The sequence below is a fragment of the Aquarana catesbeiana genome, linkage group LG07 (genome assembly GCF_042186555.1).
Source record: "Aquarana catesbeiana isolate 2022-GZ linkage group LG07, ASM4218655v1, whole genome shotgun sequence".
NCBI lineage: Eukaryota > Metazoa > Chordata > Amphibia > Anura > Ranidae > Aquarana > Aquarana catesbeiana.
This window is the reverse complement of record NC_133330.1, coordinates 27,773,429-27,793,248: the sequence shown is the minus strand read 5'-3', so window position 1 is coordinate 27,793,248 and position 19,820 is coordinate 27,773,429. Positions and strand designations below refer to the sequence as shown.

General features: G+C 42.4%; 2 protein-coding genes across 2 annotated transcripts in view; both read right to left on the bottom strand.

Annotated features, from left to right (window-relative positions):
• The window catches only part of LOC141102404 (cAMP-dependent protein kinase type II-alpha regulatory subunit-like), a 49,698-nt gene extending 44,542 nt beyond the window's left edge, over window positions 1-5,156 (bottom strand). The window contains exon 1 of the mRNA XM_073591363.1: window positions 5,119-5,156. Within this exon, the coding sequence (XP_073447464.1) occupies window positions 5,119-5,156 (38 nt within the window). The remainder of the gene's footprint in view (window positions 1-5,118) is intronic.
• NCKIPSD (NCK interacting protein with SH3 domain) overlaps window positions 1-19,820 on the bottom strand; it is a gene marked incomplete in the record, with an annotated part of 558,334 nt that overhangs the window by 214,240 nt on the left and 324,274 nt on the right.

The window sequence follows — 19,820 nt, the reverse complement described above, 5'->3', positions numbered from 1 at the left end:
GCAACCCGACTCAGATTTTTTTTTTTTTCCCCTAGATTAAATACACGCCAAGAAATAAAACGCCTACATGTACAGAAGGAAAAGGGTCGTCTTAGAACAGCAGCATGCAGCCTCTGGGAAGGAAAAACGCATTTTACCAAAGCATAAAAACTGACAATAAAAATGTGACAATGACAACGTAAGGCACACACAGAGCTTACCGAGCCATGTCAGATGTTATAATGCAGTAGGGGCTCTGCAAATGCAGTATATGTCTTTTTTTTTAAATGGAACAATAGAGTGCAATTAAATGTTTGTAATATACAACATTTATATTATTCGTTCCATTTCACTAGTATTGGGTTAATTGCACACTAACATCTTATTCCTGAAATCATGCCCTGCTGATAAACGCACAGTTCAAAAATCAATATACTAAACGGCGTCATCAGATTTTCTTTGTTTAGGCAGTCTTCTGATCACAGCACTCCTGCCAAACAAAAAACAAAAACAAAAAAAGAAGAAAAAAGGCCCCAGACCACACTTTCTTCACTAGCACTAAAAAGTACTGCTTCTTTTAAGGCCCCTTCCCCCAGCCTACCGACTGGACATTGAAGAACTTAGACGACGTCCTCACTTCACTACCTTCACCGGCCAGCAACCTCCTCCCTGTGTTAGACTGAAAAAACACTGCAAGACATAAGTGGTTCTAAAGGTTGCTTTTTTTTTTTTTTTTTTTTTTTTTTTTTTTTTTTTTAAACATATTACTTACCTGCTCTGTGTAATGGTTTTGCACAGAGCAGTCCCAAATCTCTTTTTTGGGTCCCCCCTGCTGAGTGCCCCTAATTGCTATAGCCGCTTGCTTTTTTGTTATCAAAGATAAAAAAAAAAAAAAAATTAAAAAAAAAAAAAATTTTTTAAAAAAAAAATTAAAAAAAAAAAAAAAATCAGATTTTTTTTACATCAGATTTTTTTTTTTTTTTTTATTTAAATAGATTCTTATTTTTATCAAAATTTATTTTAATAAAATGCTTTTGGAGTAAAAGTCTATCCAAAGATAGTTTTCAATTCAGGATACATTAATAATTTTGTTTATTTAGCATAAAATGGAGCATGAGGCTGTATATTCTGCAATATTTACATTTTTTGGTAAACTGAATTGGTTTGGATGTCGCTGTTTTACTAACCTGACAGCTTATTCTAAATCGGAAACCTTCATTTTGTTTACAAATATTAAAGATTCTAACCAGGGCTGGTGCAAGGATTTTTGACAGCCTAGGCGAAACCTCATTTTCCCCTCCCCCCATTTGTTCTAACCCTGGCTCCACCCCCTTTGCCCTGCCCACGTATACCCCACCTTTTTTAACCACGTCATAGGACGTCCTCGGCTTCCCGGCCATCTAGTGGGTGCGCGCCCGCCGCTGAACGTGCCCGGCGGCCGCGATTTCCGCTGGGCACCCGCGATTGCCAGTAACAGAGCAGGGATGTGGATCTGTGTGTGTATAAAAAAGATCCACGTCCCGTCAGGGGAGAGAAGACCAACCGTGTGTTCCCAGTACAGAGGAACACCGGATCGGTCTCCTCCCCTTGTGAGTCCCCTCCCCCTACAGTTAGAATCACTCCCTAGGTGACAGTTAACCCCTTGATCGCCCCCTAGTGTTAACCCCTTCCCTGCCAGTGACATTTATACAGTAATCAGTGCATTTTTATAGCTCTGATCGCTGTATAAAATGTGAATGGTCCCAAAATAGTTTCAAGTGTCCACCACAATATCAGTCACGATAAAAAAAAAAACAAAAACCAAAAACCAAAAAAAAAAAAAAAAAAAAAAAAAAAAAAAAAAAAATCGCAGATCGCTGCCATTACTAGTAAAAAAATAAAATAAATAATAAAAATGCTATAAAAACTATCCCCTTTTTTGTAGACGCTATAACTTTTGTGCAAACCAATCAATATACGCTTATTGCAATTTTTGTTAACCAAAAATATGTAGAAGAATACATATCGGCCTAAACTGAGGAAAAAAATTGTTTAGGAGTTGGGACACAGCCGTCCGCTGCGTCTCTGACACTGTCTACGGAGCAGTGGCTGCCTGCTGATGCTGAGACTTGGTTACTTGCTGCAGAGAGAAAAGAGTAGGAACACCAGTGGCCGGGCGCCCCAGGCAGCACTGCTCCCTTGGTGGCTGCCTAGTGGTAGCACCGGCCCTGATTCTAACTACCAGCAACAATTAGTCCTTGCATTTGAAGAGCACCTGTCATTTCAGATCCATCATGGCAGTGCCCGTTAGCTGGAATGCACTCACCTGCTGCCGCCACGTCCCTCACCTTGTTGTGTCACTGCCGCATCACCAGCCGTCCCATTAAAGTGAATGGAACTGTCGGTGAGTCACCAGCGGGTCAGAGGAGGAGGAGCCGCTGCGGGACAGAGATGACAGTTGCTCTTTAAAAATTATGATTTAAATCAAGCCGTTTTACTAGCGATTTAAAAAAATTGACAGGATTTAAATCAAATCCACCCATGCCATTTCTACAGGAGCGAGTGCCATGCCTGATAGCTCCCATGTGCATGCGCGGGAGCTAAGTCACGTGGCACCGAACAGTCACACAGCCACCATCAGCCCTGGAAGGAAGACGGGCAAAGATGGATGCGGTCTGCAGCGGGGACGACGTGGGCTTTGTTTGCAGGCAAGTGTCACATAATGTGCTAGTATGTGGTGCTTTACTTTGCAGGGAAGGGGGGAAAAAATAAAGTTCCCGCAGAGTTTACTTCCTCTTTAAACATGTCCTACTCACCTGCTCTGTGCAGTGGTTTTACACAGAGCAGCCCCGATCCTCTTGAGTGCCCCACTGGCACTTCTGGCCCCTCCCTCCTGCTAAGTGCCCCCAGAGCAAGCAGCTTGCTCTGGGAGCATCCAGGCAGGCTCGCTCATAAGCTGCTGCTCTGTGTGTCCATTCACGCACACACAACCATGGCTTGGTCTCGCCCCCCCCCCTCCTCTCATTGGCTCACCGGCTGTGGGTCCTCAGCCAACAAGGGAGAGTCCCTGGAGAGTTAAGGCTCTAGCGCACATTGCTGGATCAGGCAAGTATTAGGGAGGGGCTGCTGCACAGAGAAGGTTTTTTACCTAAATGCATGAAGGTAAGAAACTGTTGAACCTTTAGAACAGGGGTCTCAAACTGGCGGCCCTCCAGCTGCTGCGAAACTACAAGTCTCATCATGCCTCTGCCTGCGGGAGTCATGCTTGTAACTGTCAGCCTTGCAATGCCTCATGGGACTTGTTGTTTCGCAAAACCTGGAGGGCCAGTTTGAGACCCCTGCTTTAGAACAACTTTAATCACACAACTAAAGAACTGTCGGCTCAAGCGTGACAAACCTATGATAAAGGGAGAATGTAAAGAACTGCAACACCAAAACAATGCATTTCATATCAACATTAAAAACAAACATTTAATTAACAAAACTTTAGGAATAAAATATCCACTTGTAGATAACATAGTAAGGTCTTCGAGAACTCTTCATTATAGTTCAGAGAGAACCTCCTGTCATCATTACTGTCAACACACTTAAACTTGCGATGACAAAAAAAATCAACTATGACGTGTTTATTTATAAACTCATAAATCATATGTAACTTTTTCCTTTTTTCAGCCCTTTAAATTTAAGATTAACGCACTGTGACTAAACGTATTTTCTATGCATCATTTGACAGAAAATAAGATACACATTGTCAACCAAGTGTGAACTCTGCAAACAATCATGTCCAGTCAGACAGCTCATGTTGGGACCCTCAATCCCCAGGCTAGGTATGTACACAGCAAGTAATACTGGTCAAATGTACCTTAAAGCGATTACAAAAAGTTTAATAAATTTTTACCTTAAAGTGCAAGTTCACCTATACAGAAAATCTATATGGAGAACTTACACTGGACCCCGCCCCCCCCCCCCCCTCCGCTAACCTGGAGTCCAGCGATCCCCCGCACTGACAGATCTTAGCGCCGCTGTACCAGCCAGGGGATTTTAAATCCCCTGAGGCGCTCTCCTCTTCGCCTGCGGTGACAGGACGGGCTACGCGGGTTCTGATTGGTTGGTGCTGACCAATTAGAATGCACCTAAACGTACCTCCTGACGAGGTACGTTTTGGAGATTAAGCTGCGGGGGATTTCTAAGCCCCAAACCGCTGAGGAGGGGGTCCAGTGAAAGTTCACCTTACACTTTTTTCTGTAAAAAAGGTGAACTTACCCTTTAGGCCCCTTTCACACAATCGGCCCGCAAAGATCCATCTGTCCGTTTTTCAGGCGGATCTGAGCGGGGCCAACCATTGACTTGTATGGGCAGGCGGACGTCAGCATCCGATGAGATCCACTGAAAACAGACGGATGGCGATACGTTCACCATTCGTCCAGATCGGATGAAAAACGGACATGCTGTTCATTTTCATCCAATCTTCTCATAGAGAACAGCAGTGGAGATGGACTTGTCATCCACCTGCTCAGCCTTTCCCTCCGCCGCCCCCCCCCCCCCCATATGAAAGGGGCCTTAATGTGCTTGTAGAACGCAGACATGAAGCATATCCCTCTACAGCATTAGAAAGTGGTTGGGATTGTATATCCCGTGGGACTTTTAATGAAACCATGACCTGATGTGGTCATGTGTTTCCATCCCTGTACTAGTCTAAGAGAAAAGGGTGGGACTTTAAATGAATTGCGTGAATGCTCAGAAACAAAATCAATGAACAACTAGGAAAATTTATTCAATTCATAAAAATATAACATGCATAAAATAAATATATATCAATCATAAATGGAAAGAAATATTAGCAATAATAGCAGCAATTATACATGATTATATGAATACAAAAATTCTCCGTGGTACATCAATTGGATATTATTAACACAACCATATAATAAAGAATGTACACCAAAGGCCTCCAAAAGGTTCAAAATAAAAATTAGAGATGCATGACGCTGGTAAAAACGCGACCGTGGTAGCTCTACGCGTTTCGTGGCTGTTGTGCCACTCGTCAGGAGCAAGCGCGTATCTTATCTAGGATAGGAAATATAAAAAATTGGACTGGTAAATGTGTACATGAAACAGAGGTGGGGTGATAAAGAAGCCCCACACTAAGTACATGCTTACGCATTCTGGTTGTAGAGTGATGGCAGAAAGCCGTACATCGCCCGACCATTAGAGACGCCACCCCCCGGGAGCTGAGATGGACGGATCGACGGGGGCAGCCCACAAGGCGCCATCCAGGGCAGGCATGATCCCCCGAGGCAAAACCTGCGGTGAAAAGTGAAAGTTTGAAGAAGAAATTGCAAGACTACCAAGGAATAGAGAGCAGTGTGAAAGTAGGAATGTAGGAGTGATACTGCCCCAGAAAGAAATTGAACCCATATGGGGGTTAAAGAGAAATCTGGATTGAGACACCTGAAAAAAGCTGAGAATGGAAAAGGGGAAAGACCAAGTACCCTTAAGTGAAAATATAGAGAAGGAGGAATGGACAAAGCATGAGAGGACATGACGGAAAATAGGATACCTGATGTGCAGAGTGGAACAGTGTGAAGGGAAGAAAGCAGTAGCAATCCCCAAACGAACGTGACATCCAGTGAAGTGAAAGCCTCGAGAGCCAGCACCGCCGAGGCTACGCCCATATAGGCGCCACCACGGGGACCGCTCCCACCAACATCACGCCGCAAACACAGGGGAGGCGCCTATATGGGCGCAGCCTCGGCGGTGCTCTGTTTCATGTACACATTTACCAGACCAATTTTTTATATTTCCTATCCTAGATAAGATACGCGCTTGCTCCCGACGAGTGGCACAACAGCCACGAAACGCGTAGAGCTACCACGGTCGCGTTTTTACCAGCGTCATGCATCTCTAATTTTTATTTTGAACCTTTTGGAGGCCTTTGGTGTACATTCTTTATTATATGGTTGTGTTAATAATATCCAATTGATGTACCACGGAGAATTTTTGTATTCATATAATCATGTATAATTGCTGCTATTATTGCTAATATTTCTTTCCATTTATGATTGATATATATTTATTTTATGCATGTTATATTTTTATGAATTTAATACATTTTCCTAGTTGTTCATTGATTTTGTTTCTGAGCATTCACGCAATTCATTTAAAGTCCCACCCTTTTCTCTTAGATCCCTCTATAGCATTGGTTCTCCTGCCCTCAGGACCCACTAACAAGCCAGATTTTATATATTACCTTGGGGGAGATGCAGACTAGAATACTGCAATCACTGAGCAGCAAATGATATCACCTGTGATGTATTTCAGTTATCTTGCAAACCTGGCCTGTTAGTGGGCCCTGAGGACAGGAGTTGAGAAGCACTGCTCTATAGTGTGTACTTGTCTCAATCCAGAGCACTAAGTGTCATTTCTGTCTGCTGCTTCATTCCTCTGCTATCAGCACAAATCACTTCTGTTTTCCTGAGACCAAGAAAAATGGTGACGGTGGAGGGATCTCCACCCGACAGCCTCAGCTCTGTTCCTGTGGGGGGGGGGGGGGGTTTGTTCCCTCCAATCAGGTCACAGAGCTCCCCTCACTAAGCTCTGCAGTGTGTAAATTAAAGGGTTACTAAACCCTCTTTTTTTTTTTTTTTTTTTTTTAAACAAAAAACATATATACTTACCTCCACTGTGCAAAACGAACTGCACAGAGTGGCCCCCGATCCTCGTCTTCTGGGGTCCCCCCACCGGTGCTCGAGGCTCCTCCCCGCATTGGGAAACAACCTAGAAGAGCTCTCCTTGGGGTTCCCCGGCCATTGGATTTGATTGACAGCAGCGGAAGCCAATGGCTGCGCTGCTATCAATCTATCCAATCAAGAGCCGAGACAACGGGCAGAGAGTGGGGGGGGGGGGGGGGGCTGCTCAGTGACAGAAGTTTTTTTTCACCTTAATGCATAGGATGCATTAAGGTGAAGAGACACAAGGGTTTACAACACCTTTAAGCTCTCCACCCACTTTTTTTCTGAACGCTCAGACAAGCTTTAACCACTTCTGGACCAACCGCCGCAGTTTTACTGCAACAGGTTGGCTCGGTAAATCAACAGAACCCTACGTCGCTTTTCCTTTTGGCCACTAGGGCCGTGCGCACCCGCAGTGTGTGCCTGAAGCCAATGCGAGTGCACGGCGGGCGTGATGACCGCCAGGCACCCGCGATCGCTCGTGACAGAGCGAGAACCAGGATCTGTGTGTGTAAACACACAAATCCCGGTTCTTTCAGGAGAGTAGAGACAGATTGTGTGTTCATACAAAGTATGAACACTGATCTCTCTCTCTCTGCTCCTAGTCAGTCCCCTCCCCTCTACAGTTAGAACACACCTAGGGGACACATTTAACCCCTTGATCGCCCCCTAGTGTTAACCCCTTCCCTACCAGTGACATTTATACAGTAATCAGTGCATTGGAGGGAGCCCCATGGTGATGTCACGGGCCACGGCTCGGACTCCTGGCAGTCCCCCCTCCCCCCCGAAAGTTGCCAATTCTGGCACCGGAGGGGGAGAGGAGACAAATGAGAGGAAGTTCCACTTTAGGGTGGAACTGCGCTTTACACTTTAAAGCCCCACTTCAGTAAAAGAAGAATAACCCCCCTCTAATCCATCCTGCAAGGCTTGTTTTTCCCTTACCTGGTGGAGCAAGATCTATCCACCTTCCAGATCATAAACCAGCTGCTGAGGGACCGCTAATCCGATGCTGTAAATGCACCAGAATATACCGGTCTTCTTCGGTAGCCAATCAGGAGGGAGAGTCCAGACCGGCCGAAGCACTCGTGCACATCGCTAGATAGAGAAGGGGCTCAGGTAAGTATTTTGGGGGGGGGGGGGCGTGCTGCACACAGGTTGTTGTATCAATGCATAGAATGCATCAAGATAAAAAAAAAAAACCCTTCTGTCTTTACAACCACTAACCCTGCATTGCACGTAGAGAACGTGAGCACGTGACCGCTACAGGGAACACCTTAGAGAAGCGGCAAAACTCCACCTGTCACGTGAATGGAGGAAGCCTACCAGAGCCTGAAATCAGCCGTTATTATACGATTTATATAGCGCCAACAGTTTGCGTAGTGCTTTACAACATGAGGGCAAACAGTTCAGTTACAATATAATACAGGAGGACCTGTATTAGAGGGCCCTTATCCATACACCCCTTACTCTAAACCAGCATTTAACCCTTCCAGTGTGGGGGCCCAAGGCAAGGGAAGAGGTTTTCTAATTCTCGGACGTTCAGATTTAAAGATCACCAATACCAAATTTCCAACAACTTTCCATTTCTAAAATCTAGATCACAGTACTCCAGAAGCAAAATAAGACATAAGGAGAAGAAAGCAGCGAAGAAATGTCTACGCCAATCGGCTCCAAAACTACAATGTTGCCAAGGTAATCAGCATTTTGAAAGCCCTGAATGCACTGTGGTCAGCAAAGGCAAGACAGGAAAAAAAAAAAATTCAATAAATAAGCACTGACACTGCTGGAAGCTTTTCTAAAAGCAAAGATTTGCAATGGGATTTAAGCTACTACCATTCATTGCAGCAATAAAATTGTAATTTATATTTCCAAAGACGAACCAACTGAATATTGGGAAAAAAAAAAAAAAAAAAGTTAAATGCTCATTTGTATGTGCATTAAACATCCACAATACATGCAAAATCCTGTCACTACTGTAGAGCTGCAGGATTAATCGTTTAAAAAAAAAAAAAAAAAAGGAAAAGAAAAAAAACCCTCACAATCTTAAAACGGGCTGTAAAGGCAGAAGGATTTTTTATTTATTGTCTTAACCACGGTATTTGGGGGGGGGGGGGGGGGGGACACAGTTTCATTTATTAACCACTTCAATACCGGGCCTATTCTGGTACTTCTCTCCTACATGTAAAAATCATCATTTTTTTCCTGGAAAATTACTCAGAACCCCCAAACATTATATATATATTTTTAGCAGACACCCTAGGGAATGAAATGGCGGTCATTGCAACTTTTTATCTTGCACGGTATTTGCGCAGTAATTTTTCAAACGCCTTTTTTTGGGGGGGAAAAAAAAAACTGTTTCATGAACTAAAAAAAAAAAAAAAAACAGTAAAGTTAGCCCAATTTTTTTGTATAATGTGAAAGATGTTACACCGAGGAAATAGATACCCAACATGTCACGCTTTAAAACTGCACACTCATGGAATAGCACCAAACTTCGGTACATAAAAATCTCCATAGGTGACGCTTTGAAAATTTTTACAGGTTACCAGTTTAGAGTTACAGAGGAGATCTAGGGCTAGAATTGTTGCACACGCTCTAATGCACGCGGCGATACCTCACATGTGTGGTTTGAACGGCGTTTACATATATGGGGGTGGGACTTGCGTGTGCATTCTCCTCAGAGAGCAAGCTACTGGGGACAGGGGCGTTTTAAAAAATATTTTTTTTATTTTTACATTTTTATTTTTTTGATCACTTTTATTCCTATAATCTATTGCGACAGGTCCTCTTTATGGAAAGATGCGGGGTCAATAAGACCCCACACCTCTCCTCCAGGCTGGAAAGCATGAGATCGAGAAAAAAAAAAAAAAAAAAAAAAGATACCAATCTCATGCTGACAGCCGTGATCGCGGCTTTGTTTACATCCGGGAACCCAGGCGTGACGTCATAACGTCGCGCTGGGCCTCCGACGGTCAGAGATGACTGGTGACCATCCGGTCACTGGAAAATCTCTGTCGTCATCCGGCGCCAGCCAATTCTTTCTCCGGGCCCCCAATGGCAAGGGAGAGCCCGGAAAAGCACCGGATGGTGGCAGGAGGAGGGTACGTCCCCTCCCATCGCTATCTGAATGATGCCTGTAGCTGCAGGCATCATTCAGATATCCCTGCACAAAGTCAACGACGTCATTTGACTATGTGCTGTAATGAAGTGGTTAAAAAACAAAACTGTAGTTAGCCCTTTTTTTCGTATAATGTGAAAGATGTTACGGCAAGTAAATAGATGCCCAACGTGTCGCACTTTAAAACTGGCACCATTCCATGAGTGTGCGCAGACTTTGGTACTTGGAAATCTCCACAAGCAACGCTTTAAAAATATTTACAGGTTACCGGTTTAGAGTTACAGAGGAGGGCTTGGCATTGAAATGTTGCTCTAACACACGCAGCAATACCTCACATGTGTGATTTGACCGCCGTTTACATATGTGGGTGCGACTTACAAATGCGCTCACTTCTGTGCGCGAGCAAATGGGGACGCTTTCAATTTTTATTCTTTATTTTACTTTTTTTTATTTTTACACTTTTTCAATAAAAAAAAAAAAAATGTTTTGGATAACTTATTATGTAAACATTCCTTGTAATAGGAATAGCGCATGACAGGTCCTCTTTATGGAGAGGACCCCACATCTCTCCTTCAGGCTGGAAAGGCTGAAAGTAAAAAATACATTCTCGGCCTTTCGAGCCGCGGACCAGACCTGACGTCATAACGTCATGCTCAGGCCTCTGAGGGTCATAGAGATGACTGGAGACCATCTGGTCCCCCGGAAATCTCTATGCTCAACTTCCGGCGGCGATCGATTCGTTCTCTGGCTTACCGATCGCAGGGGCGAGGCACCGGAGGGTGGAACGATCAAGTGGCTGAAATGCCGCTACGATTGTTCCTATGGTGCACAGAATCGTTGGCTGAAAAAGTTATCTGGATGATGTTTGTAGCTGCAGGCATCATTCAGATATCCTCACACAAAGTCCATAACGTCATGATGGCCTACGGGCGGGAAGTGGTAATGCATTAAATAAAAAGCCTTCTGTGTGCGCAGCAGCCCCCCCCTAATACTTACCCGAGCTCCATTTCTGTCCAGCGATGTCCACAATCGCCATCATGCTCAGGGCATTTTTCTGATATTCAGCACTGTGCTACTTTAACTGGTGATTGCGCGGTCATGCAAAGCTGTGCCAAAATGAAATTTATATCATTTGTTTTTCACACAAATAGAGCTTCCTTTTGGTTGTATTTGATCAGACCTGGGTTTTTTTTGTGATAGACGAAAAAAAAAATTGGGGTGGGGGGGAATTTGTTTTACTTTCTATGAAACAAAAAAAAAAAAAAAAAAAAAGTCAAATTTTCTGCTACGAGTCTTTGAGAGATAGACACACACAGAAATTGTTATTTAAATTTTGTTTAGACTACTAATGTCGGTGATCAGAGACTTCTAATAGGACTGCAATAAGCAGGGTGGATAAAAAAAAAAAAAAATTTTATATCGAATTTTAATAAAATGCTTTTGGAGAAAAAAAAAAAAGATTGTTTTCTATTTAAGATAGATGCATAATTGAGTTTATTCAGCATGAAATAAAGCCTATTATTTAGCAGGAGACTGTATATTCTACAATAATTTTAATTTTTAGCAAACCCATTCGATGAATCCAAGCTCTGCAAGCTGAGCCAACATGCACTGCATTGATGCATTCACACAATTTCACAGTAACCACGAGATAAAGCAAAGTTCAGGAATATTCCTTTATCCCACTGTTTTTCAAATCTATGCACACTACAGACTGTATGAGTGAATCGGTTCCGATATCCCTGTTTTACCAACCCGACACCTTAATATTGTAAATAGGAAACCTTCATTTTGTTTGCAAATATTAAAGATTCCAACTACCAGCAAGAATAAGTCCTTACATTTAAAGAGCACCTATCAGTTTGTTGCAAATATTATAGCCCTTTCACACTGCCAGCGTGGGGGCGTCGGCGGTAAAGCACCACTAGTTTTAGTGGCACTTTACCGTAGTTTTTGCACCGCTTTTTAATATTCATGAGATAGAGATAGATTTTATATATATATATATATATATATATATATATATATATATATATATATATATATATATATATATATATATATATATATATATATATATATATTTATTTTTTTTTTTTTTTTTTTTTTTTTTTTTTTTTTTATATATTCTCCTCTGATCCCCCCTGTAATGAAGTAGTACTGTCTTCCCTGCTGTTGTAAAGCGCTGCGCAAACTGTTGGCGCTATATAAATCCTGAATAAGAATATAATTTTTTTTTCTTTTTTTAAACTGTCGGTTTCGGCAAAGTTTCGGTACCAAAATTTCCATTCGGTGCACCTGTAGAAGTAGTAACACCCTAAAAATAAATAAAATAACCCCTAATCCTAACCTCTTACCTGAACAAAAAAAAAAAACTAATAGTAATTAAAAAATAAATAAATAAACAAAAGCAGATGGAAAAGCTAATAGGGCTGAAAAACCTAGCAACAGAAGATAGTTTTCTCTATTGGCTAATATAAAAATGTGCAAATCGTGCATAAAAACACGCAAAAAAAAAAAAAAAAAAAAAAAAACCACACAGGAAAAATGCTCAGGTGTGACTGCAGCCTAATACAACATTAATGTAAAAACGTTTAGACTTTGGAACAACTTTACACATTGGAATGCTTCACATCTGTGCGGTGTGTTACTATTGAACTCTATAGAACATGCATTTTCAATAAAGTGTATCTAAGATTATTGCCTAAAAATGCACAGAAGAAAACAGGCCTGAAAAAAAAAAAAAAATTAGTACTAACTGCATGAACGTTGGTTATCAGATTAGACTAAATTTTCCCAACAATAAAAAGGGTTTAACTACTCAAACAGCTTTGTATTGTGTACAGGAGGTTCTGCCACACAGGTATTTCAACAAATCCATCATCCTGACAAGGGCCATTCCCGGCCTCAATGCAATAATAGACCAATGACGTCAGAAGAAGAGTTCTCTGTGACACGGTAATCACCGGCTGCCATTCTGTAAACATTATGATATACACACCACAGGACCGTCCGTCCATCTACCGCCACTCCGTGTACTCAGAGCACCGACCTCAGCTACAGATTACATCCTATCCCATCCTAATGAAGAGTAAAAGAAACCCTCTGCATTGATTGGTTGACCCCGGTATTAAACCCCAAAAAATAAAAACTTAATACATTGCAGCTTACCAATCATTGGATGTGGTGGCTACATTTTTTTTTTTTTTTTTTAAGTCTTTTTGCCTTCTGTTTTCTCCTGGTGATCCGGCCAGTAACACCTCCAGTATTAGAGCGCCCCCACTATGGATAAAGGTTTTACATAAATAAAAGCTGATCATTGCAAGCACCCCTGTCAGTGTTAAGTGGGTTGTCTCAACACCCAAAACTGCTACATTTGTAGGAGAGCTTGTTCTGATGAACAGCAGACCTACTAGCTGGATCACTAGGTGAAAAATGAAAGAAAGAATGCCTAAAAAATAAAAAAATGAATGCAGCCATCACAAAGAATTGATAAGCTGCAATATGATATTTGCTTTTGGGTTTAACAATTTAACGACTTAAATACCGATATATGTTTTTAAATGGTAGAGTAGTGTGGTGGACAAGTGTTTTTTAGAGAGCGCCCTTTATAAAAAATCACTTTGAAAACACGCAAGGACAGTCAGTACACCTGTGATTGGCTGACATTACAGAGCTCAGAGCACAGGCACAATTGTACAGAGCCGATCCAAACGGTTCTGTACCTTGTATGTGATGACCAAACACAGAGATAAAACACTTTAGAGTTCCCTCTCCTTGTCACAATAGGGCAAGGGAAGGAGGCGGCATTTTAACAATGAAGATTTATGAATGAAGGAATCCCAAGCAACAGCAGATTCATGGAGGAGGAATTTAACAAACTGAGGTTCTTTTTCTCTGTTTTAACCTTTTCACCCCCTCCTGATCTCCTCTCCATCTCGTCTCTCTATGTGACCTGTATATTAAACCCATTACCTCCATCCTACCTCTGTATGTGACTTCTACATTAAAGTCAAAACTCTATTTTTAAACCCACCAGTTTATTTCTTCCCTATCCGTCTCCCATTAGGGAGATTTCCTCTCACTTCCTGTCTTACAGCCACAACAGAAAAAGGAGGAAATCTCTCCAAAATTAGGGCAATCCCTGATAGTCACCAAGGTTACCAGAACTAGTGTGCTCATTGGAAGATTTCCCCTTTATTCATGTTCTGATGACAACCTAAAATTCCGAATTATCTAACACTATCGGTGGTAACGGTCACCAGGATAAGGTAAATTTCCCTAAACAGGATACAGGCAGCAACAGAAACCGATCTTCCTTCTGTGTATGACTTCTACATTAAAAGCCCTTGCACACTGGGGCGGGGGGCGGCGTTTTACCGTCGGTATGCGGCCGCTAGCGGGGAGGTTTTACCCCCCGCTAGCGGCCGAGAAAGGGTTAAATACCACCACAAAGCGCCTCTGCAGAGGCGCTTTGCCGGCGGTATAGCCGCGCCGTCCCATTGATTTCAATGGGCAGGAGCGGTAAAGGAGCGGTATACACACGGCTCCTTCACCGCTCCGAAGATGCTGCTGGCAGGACTTTTTTTACCGTCCTGCCAGCGCATCGCTCCAGTGTGCAAGCCCTCGGGGCTTGCACACTGGAATGAAAGCAACGGCACTTTCGGGGCGGTTTGCAAGCGTTATTAGCGCAATAGCGCCTGCAAACCTCCCCAGTGTGCAAGGGCTCTAAAGTGGAAGTCCATGCTAAAACTAAAATCTCTGGATTTATAGCCACCAACATTCCAACATCAACCTATCTGGCCCTGTAAAGAAAAAAAAAAAAAATGGAGTATACATACTGTATATACTCGAGTATAAGCCGACCCGAATATAACCCGAGGCACCTAATTTTACCACAAAAAACTGGGAAAACCTATTGACTCAAGTATAAGAACTTCAAACTCGGTAGTTAAGGGTCCTTAGATGCCCCTTAGCTGCAGCCAAAATTTGGGGTCTCTGGACCCAAAGGGTCCCGAAATTACATTGCTGCAGATGGACACAGTTGACGGATTTTGGTGCCCCGTATCTCAGGGCCACTTAGTGCTAGGAACCCCAAATGTGGTGTGCAAACCCAGTGGAACTAGCAATACAACATATCCAAAGCTGGGGTTCCTAGCACCAAGTGGCCTCCGATATACGGGGCCCCAAAGTCGGTCAAAAAAATGTCAAGCACTTTTCTGCAGCAGAGAATGACGTTTTCCAAACCAAATTTGGGGCCCCGTATCTTGGGGCCACTTGGTGCTAGGAACCCCAAGCTTTGGATATGTTGTAGTGCTAGTTCCACTGGGTTTGCACACCAAATTTGGGGTCCCTAGCACCAAGTGGCCCCAAGATACGGGGCCCCAAAGTCGGTTAACTGTGTCCATGTGCAGCAATGTCATTTCGGGACCCTTTGGGTCCAGAGACCCCAAATTCGGTTCGGATGTGTTGGAATGTCATTCTCTGCTGCAGAAAAGTGCTTGACTCGAGTATAAGTCGAGGGAGGCATTTTCAGCACAAAAAAAAAAAAAAATGTGATGAAAAACTCGGCTTATACTTGAGCTCTGCTGAGTACACGTCCGACAACGGCTGTGAAATGAATGGGGAGTGATGTCACCCATAGGGCTTCGTTGTCGGACGTTTCCTCTGCACCCAACCACAAAGCGAAGCTGCGGCTGACAGCTCAGCGTGGGATCAGAGCTTCCGCCACTGGAGGAGATCGGGTCCGATCGCCTGCAGAAAAATGTATGGATATCTTTACAGGGCTAGATAGTTTAGTGCTAGAATGTTGGTGGCTATAGGTGCAGGGATTTTAGTTTTAGCATGGACTTTTACATTAACCACTTGCTGACCGCTGCACGCCAATATACGTCGGCACAATGGCAGCGGTGGGCAAATGGGTGTACCTGTACGTCCCCTTTAAGAGGCGGGGATATCAGGAGCGCGCCCGCCGCTTACAGCTTGACCGTGCCCGCAGGACCGGTGGACTCGATGTCCGACGGCCTCCAGGCGATCGGCACGGAGCCTCAGAACTGGGAAGTGCCTATGTAAACAAGCCATCTCTCGTTCTGGCTGGTGTCATGACAGAGATCACTGCTCCCTGTCATCGAAATCAGTAAATCGCTGTCATGTGAGTTGTAGCCTATCCCCCTCACTCCCTAGGACACACTTAATCCCTTCATCTCCCCCTAGTGGTTAACCACTGCCAGTGTCATTTACACAGTAACCAGTGCATTTTTATAGTGCTGATTGCTGTGACAATGGTCCCAAAATAGTGTCAAGTGTCCGATATAATGTCGCAGTCCCAATAAAAATTGCAGATCGCCACCATTACTAAAAAAAAAAATAAAAAAAAAAAAAATAAAATTATTATTAATAAAAATGCCATAAATCCATCCCTTATTTTGTAGATAACTTGTATAACTTTTGTGCAAACCAATCAATATACACTTATTGCGATTTCTTTTACCAAAAATATGTAGAATGCATATCTTAAACTGAGGAAAAAAGTTATTTTTGGGGGATATTTATTATAGCAAAAAGTAAATATTGCTTTTTTTTTTTTTAAATTGGTCGCTTTTTTTTTTTTGTTTGTTTATAGCACAAAAAATAAAAACCGCAGAGGTCAAATACCATCAAAAGAAAGCTCTATTTGTGTGGGGAAAAAAAAAAAAAAAAAATAGATGTCAATTTTGTTTGGGTACAATGTCGCACGACCGCGCAATTGTCAGTTAAAGCGATGCAGTGCCGAATCGCAAAAAGTACACTGGTCAGGAAGGGGGTAAAATTATGTGCTGTGTCTAGTGCACAAATACCAAGCTCCATGTTTTAACGCCCTCAATACCAGCATATTTTTTTCATTTCCCCAAAAAACTGTGGGGAAAAAAAAAAAAAAAAAAAAAATTAAAAAATAGCACTTTGGGGTGTCCACTTTGCAAAAAGGGATCACTTTTGGGGTGTTCATAGTGTCCACTCTTTCCGACATAAGGGAAACTTTTTCAAAGTTGTAGTCCTTTTTCTGTTCAATAGTAAAAATAAAAACCAACAGATAAATACCAAAAGGAAAGCTCTGTTGGTCTCAAAATAAATCCTAATTTGTGTATAGAATTGCATGACGGAGTAATTGTCATCACAGCACTGAAAACGGACATAACGGCCTGGTAATGAATTGGCATATACAGGAAAAGTACTGAAGTGGTTAAAGAACGCCATAATGTTTTGCCGAGCTAACCTGCTTACCATATGCCAGCTGCCCTTGCCTTTATCCCCGAAAATGTCAAATAGCCTTTTAGAAGAACTCATTAGCACCTCATGCTGATGCAGATCAGTTTGATGGTGTGCAGGACACATCAGGGTGCCAGTCTCGGATACTTTCCCCTCAAGTGTTGGAAATACCGCTAATACATCAAGCGGGGAAAGTCAGAGCAATTTATCAGTAAGTATAGGAGTGCAATAAATCCCCGAAGAGCGACATACTGCTGGTCATTTCACCAAGCCGGGAATCTTACGTTTGATAAAGATATGCTTACTACAAATAAAGCTTGGGAAAAAAAAAAAAAGTTCTAAAGAACAATGAATGTTGGTTACCATAAGATAACATCTCTAATCATATAAAATTACAAAACTGCCATTTCCATATAAAATTACACCACATAGTGTTTCCCTATAATGAAATCTGCGGCAAGATCTTATGATCTTCAAAACATGATCTAAAAAAAATAAATAAAAAAGGTGAACCTGGGGGGGGGGGGGGATGTTTTAGGTCTCATTCGAACACCAGCTTGAGTTGGGTCCAGAGGGCAACATATCCAAGGGGCTTAAAGCGGGGGTCCACCCATCTATCTTTTTTTTTTTTACTTCATTCACAAACTTTTCTTCTCAGCATTACATACTCACATATTGTGTGTAATATGTCCACCTGTGTCAGATTTCGTCGGAAAGAATAACTTATATTATTCACTGCAGGCAGTTTCCATCTTCATTGTGGGCATTTGAAGCCCACAAGCATTTATTTCCTGGATGTGGTGAATGCTGTGCTCCCAGCATTCACCGCTCGTTCCCGCACATGCTCAGTGGCATCCTGGGAAGCCTGAGACTAGCTCCCAGGAGTCTGGGAGAGGCTAGAAACACGCCTACTCCCACGGGAGGAGAACCAGGAAGTGCAAAGAAGAATAGAAAAATAAAAGGTAATTGCGGCGATTTAAAATTTTTTTAAACGGCATGTCAGCATCTAGGCAAGGAAGAGAATACATACAAATATTGTTCAAAATTTGGGTGGAACCCCGCTTTAAACAGGGCCAGCAGTAGTGATACAGATACTACACAGGTCTGCTCTTTGTACTATATTATTAACCACTTGCTGACTTGACACTTAATCCCCTTCCTGCTAGAGCTGCACAATTAATCGTTAAAAAAAATTGTGATCTCTATTCAACCCCCCCTGACGATCTCTATTGCCGATTCTTTCATATAACACAAGTGGAGAGACTTATCTGCTCACTCAGCTGTCAAAAGAAAAACATCCAGGCAGTCTGCCATGTTTTTAACATGAAACATTGTAACCAACTCTTCCTTCTTAGTGCCGGTTCACACTACAGCAACTTGGGATGCGACTCGTCACACCTCAATTTGCCCCAAGTCGCTGGACATTAGAAATTCCATTTAAGTGAATGAGAGCCGTCTTAATGTACACTACTGAATTTGCTCCGACTTCAAAAAAGGTTCCTATACTACTTCAAGGTGACTTCAAGGCGACTTGTACCCATAGATTTCAATGGAAGTCGCCTCCAAGTCGGATCTCCATCTATATTGAAGCAACTTTACAGGAAAAAGAAAATAAATTACCCATGTACTTCCCACGTTTACCCAGGCAACCCCCTCCCTGCCACAAAGCTGATTATTCTGTGATTGTCCACAGCCAAAGTCGCCTGTCCTGGAGGCAACTTTAAGTCGCCCTGTAAGTTGCGCAAAGTCACGCTGAAGTCGCCTCCAAAATCGCCTTGCAAAGTAGCGCTGTAAGTCAGGTTGCCCCTGTGTGAACCGAGCCATAGATCAAAGGGCTAAACTTCTGCATGTAAAGAAAAAACACAGGCAGTCGGCCAAGTTTTTGTAAATGCAGGAAGTTTAACCACTTAAAGTCTAAATCTTTTTCTGACACTTCTTTAAAGTCAAAGTCAAGTTAAAAATCAATATTTTTTGCTAGAAAATTACCTGGAACCCCCAAATATTATATTTTAGCAGAGACCCTAGGGCAGTGATGGCGAACCTTGGCAACCCAGATGTTTTGGAACTACATTTCCCATGATGCTCACCTACACTGCAGAGTGCATGAGAATCATGGGAAATCATGGGAACATCTGGGGTGCCAAGGTTCACCATCACTGCCCTAGGGAAGAAAATGGCAATTGCTGCAATATTTTATGTCACACTGTATTTGCCCAGCGGTCTTTCAAGCGCAATTTTAGGAAAAAAATACACTTCAATGAAAAAAAAAAAAAAAACACACACACACACCAAACCACGAGAAACCGTAAAGTTAGCCCAATTTTTTTTTTGTTTTAATGTGAAAGATGATGTTACGCCGCGAGAATTGTGAGAGAATTGTGATCTATCTTCTAAGGGAAAAAAAATTTGAAAACAAATAAAACGGATAAAAACGAATCACCACATAAATAAGGCATCCAATGTTGTCGCAGTTCCACCTTTTAAAAACACAATAAAACAACATGCAAACCAAAATGTCCACATATACATTATATTGTGTTACAGCCAGAAAATCATTCAATACGACAAAATATAATCAATATTTTAGTGCATTTCTAAACAGGAACCACTTCAGCATTATACACACACAAGCTGTTCACCAAGCAGATCCCATCAGACTGCCCTCAACAAATTCAGCCGGCATGAAGCGGCACCCATTAAAGTAATGAAAATGCAGCTCCACTCTAATTAAAAAATACTCCCAATGAGAACCAACAATTACAAAGAAC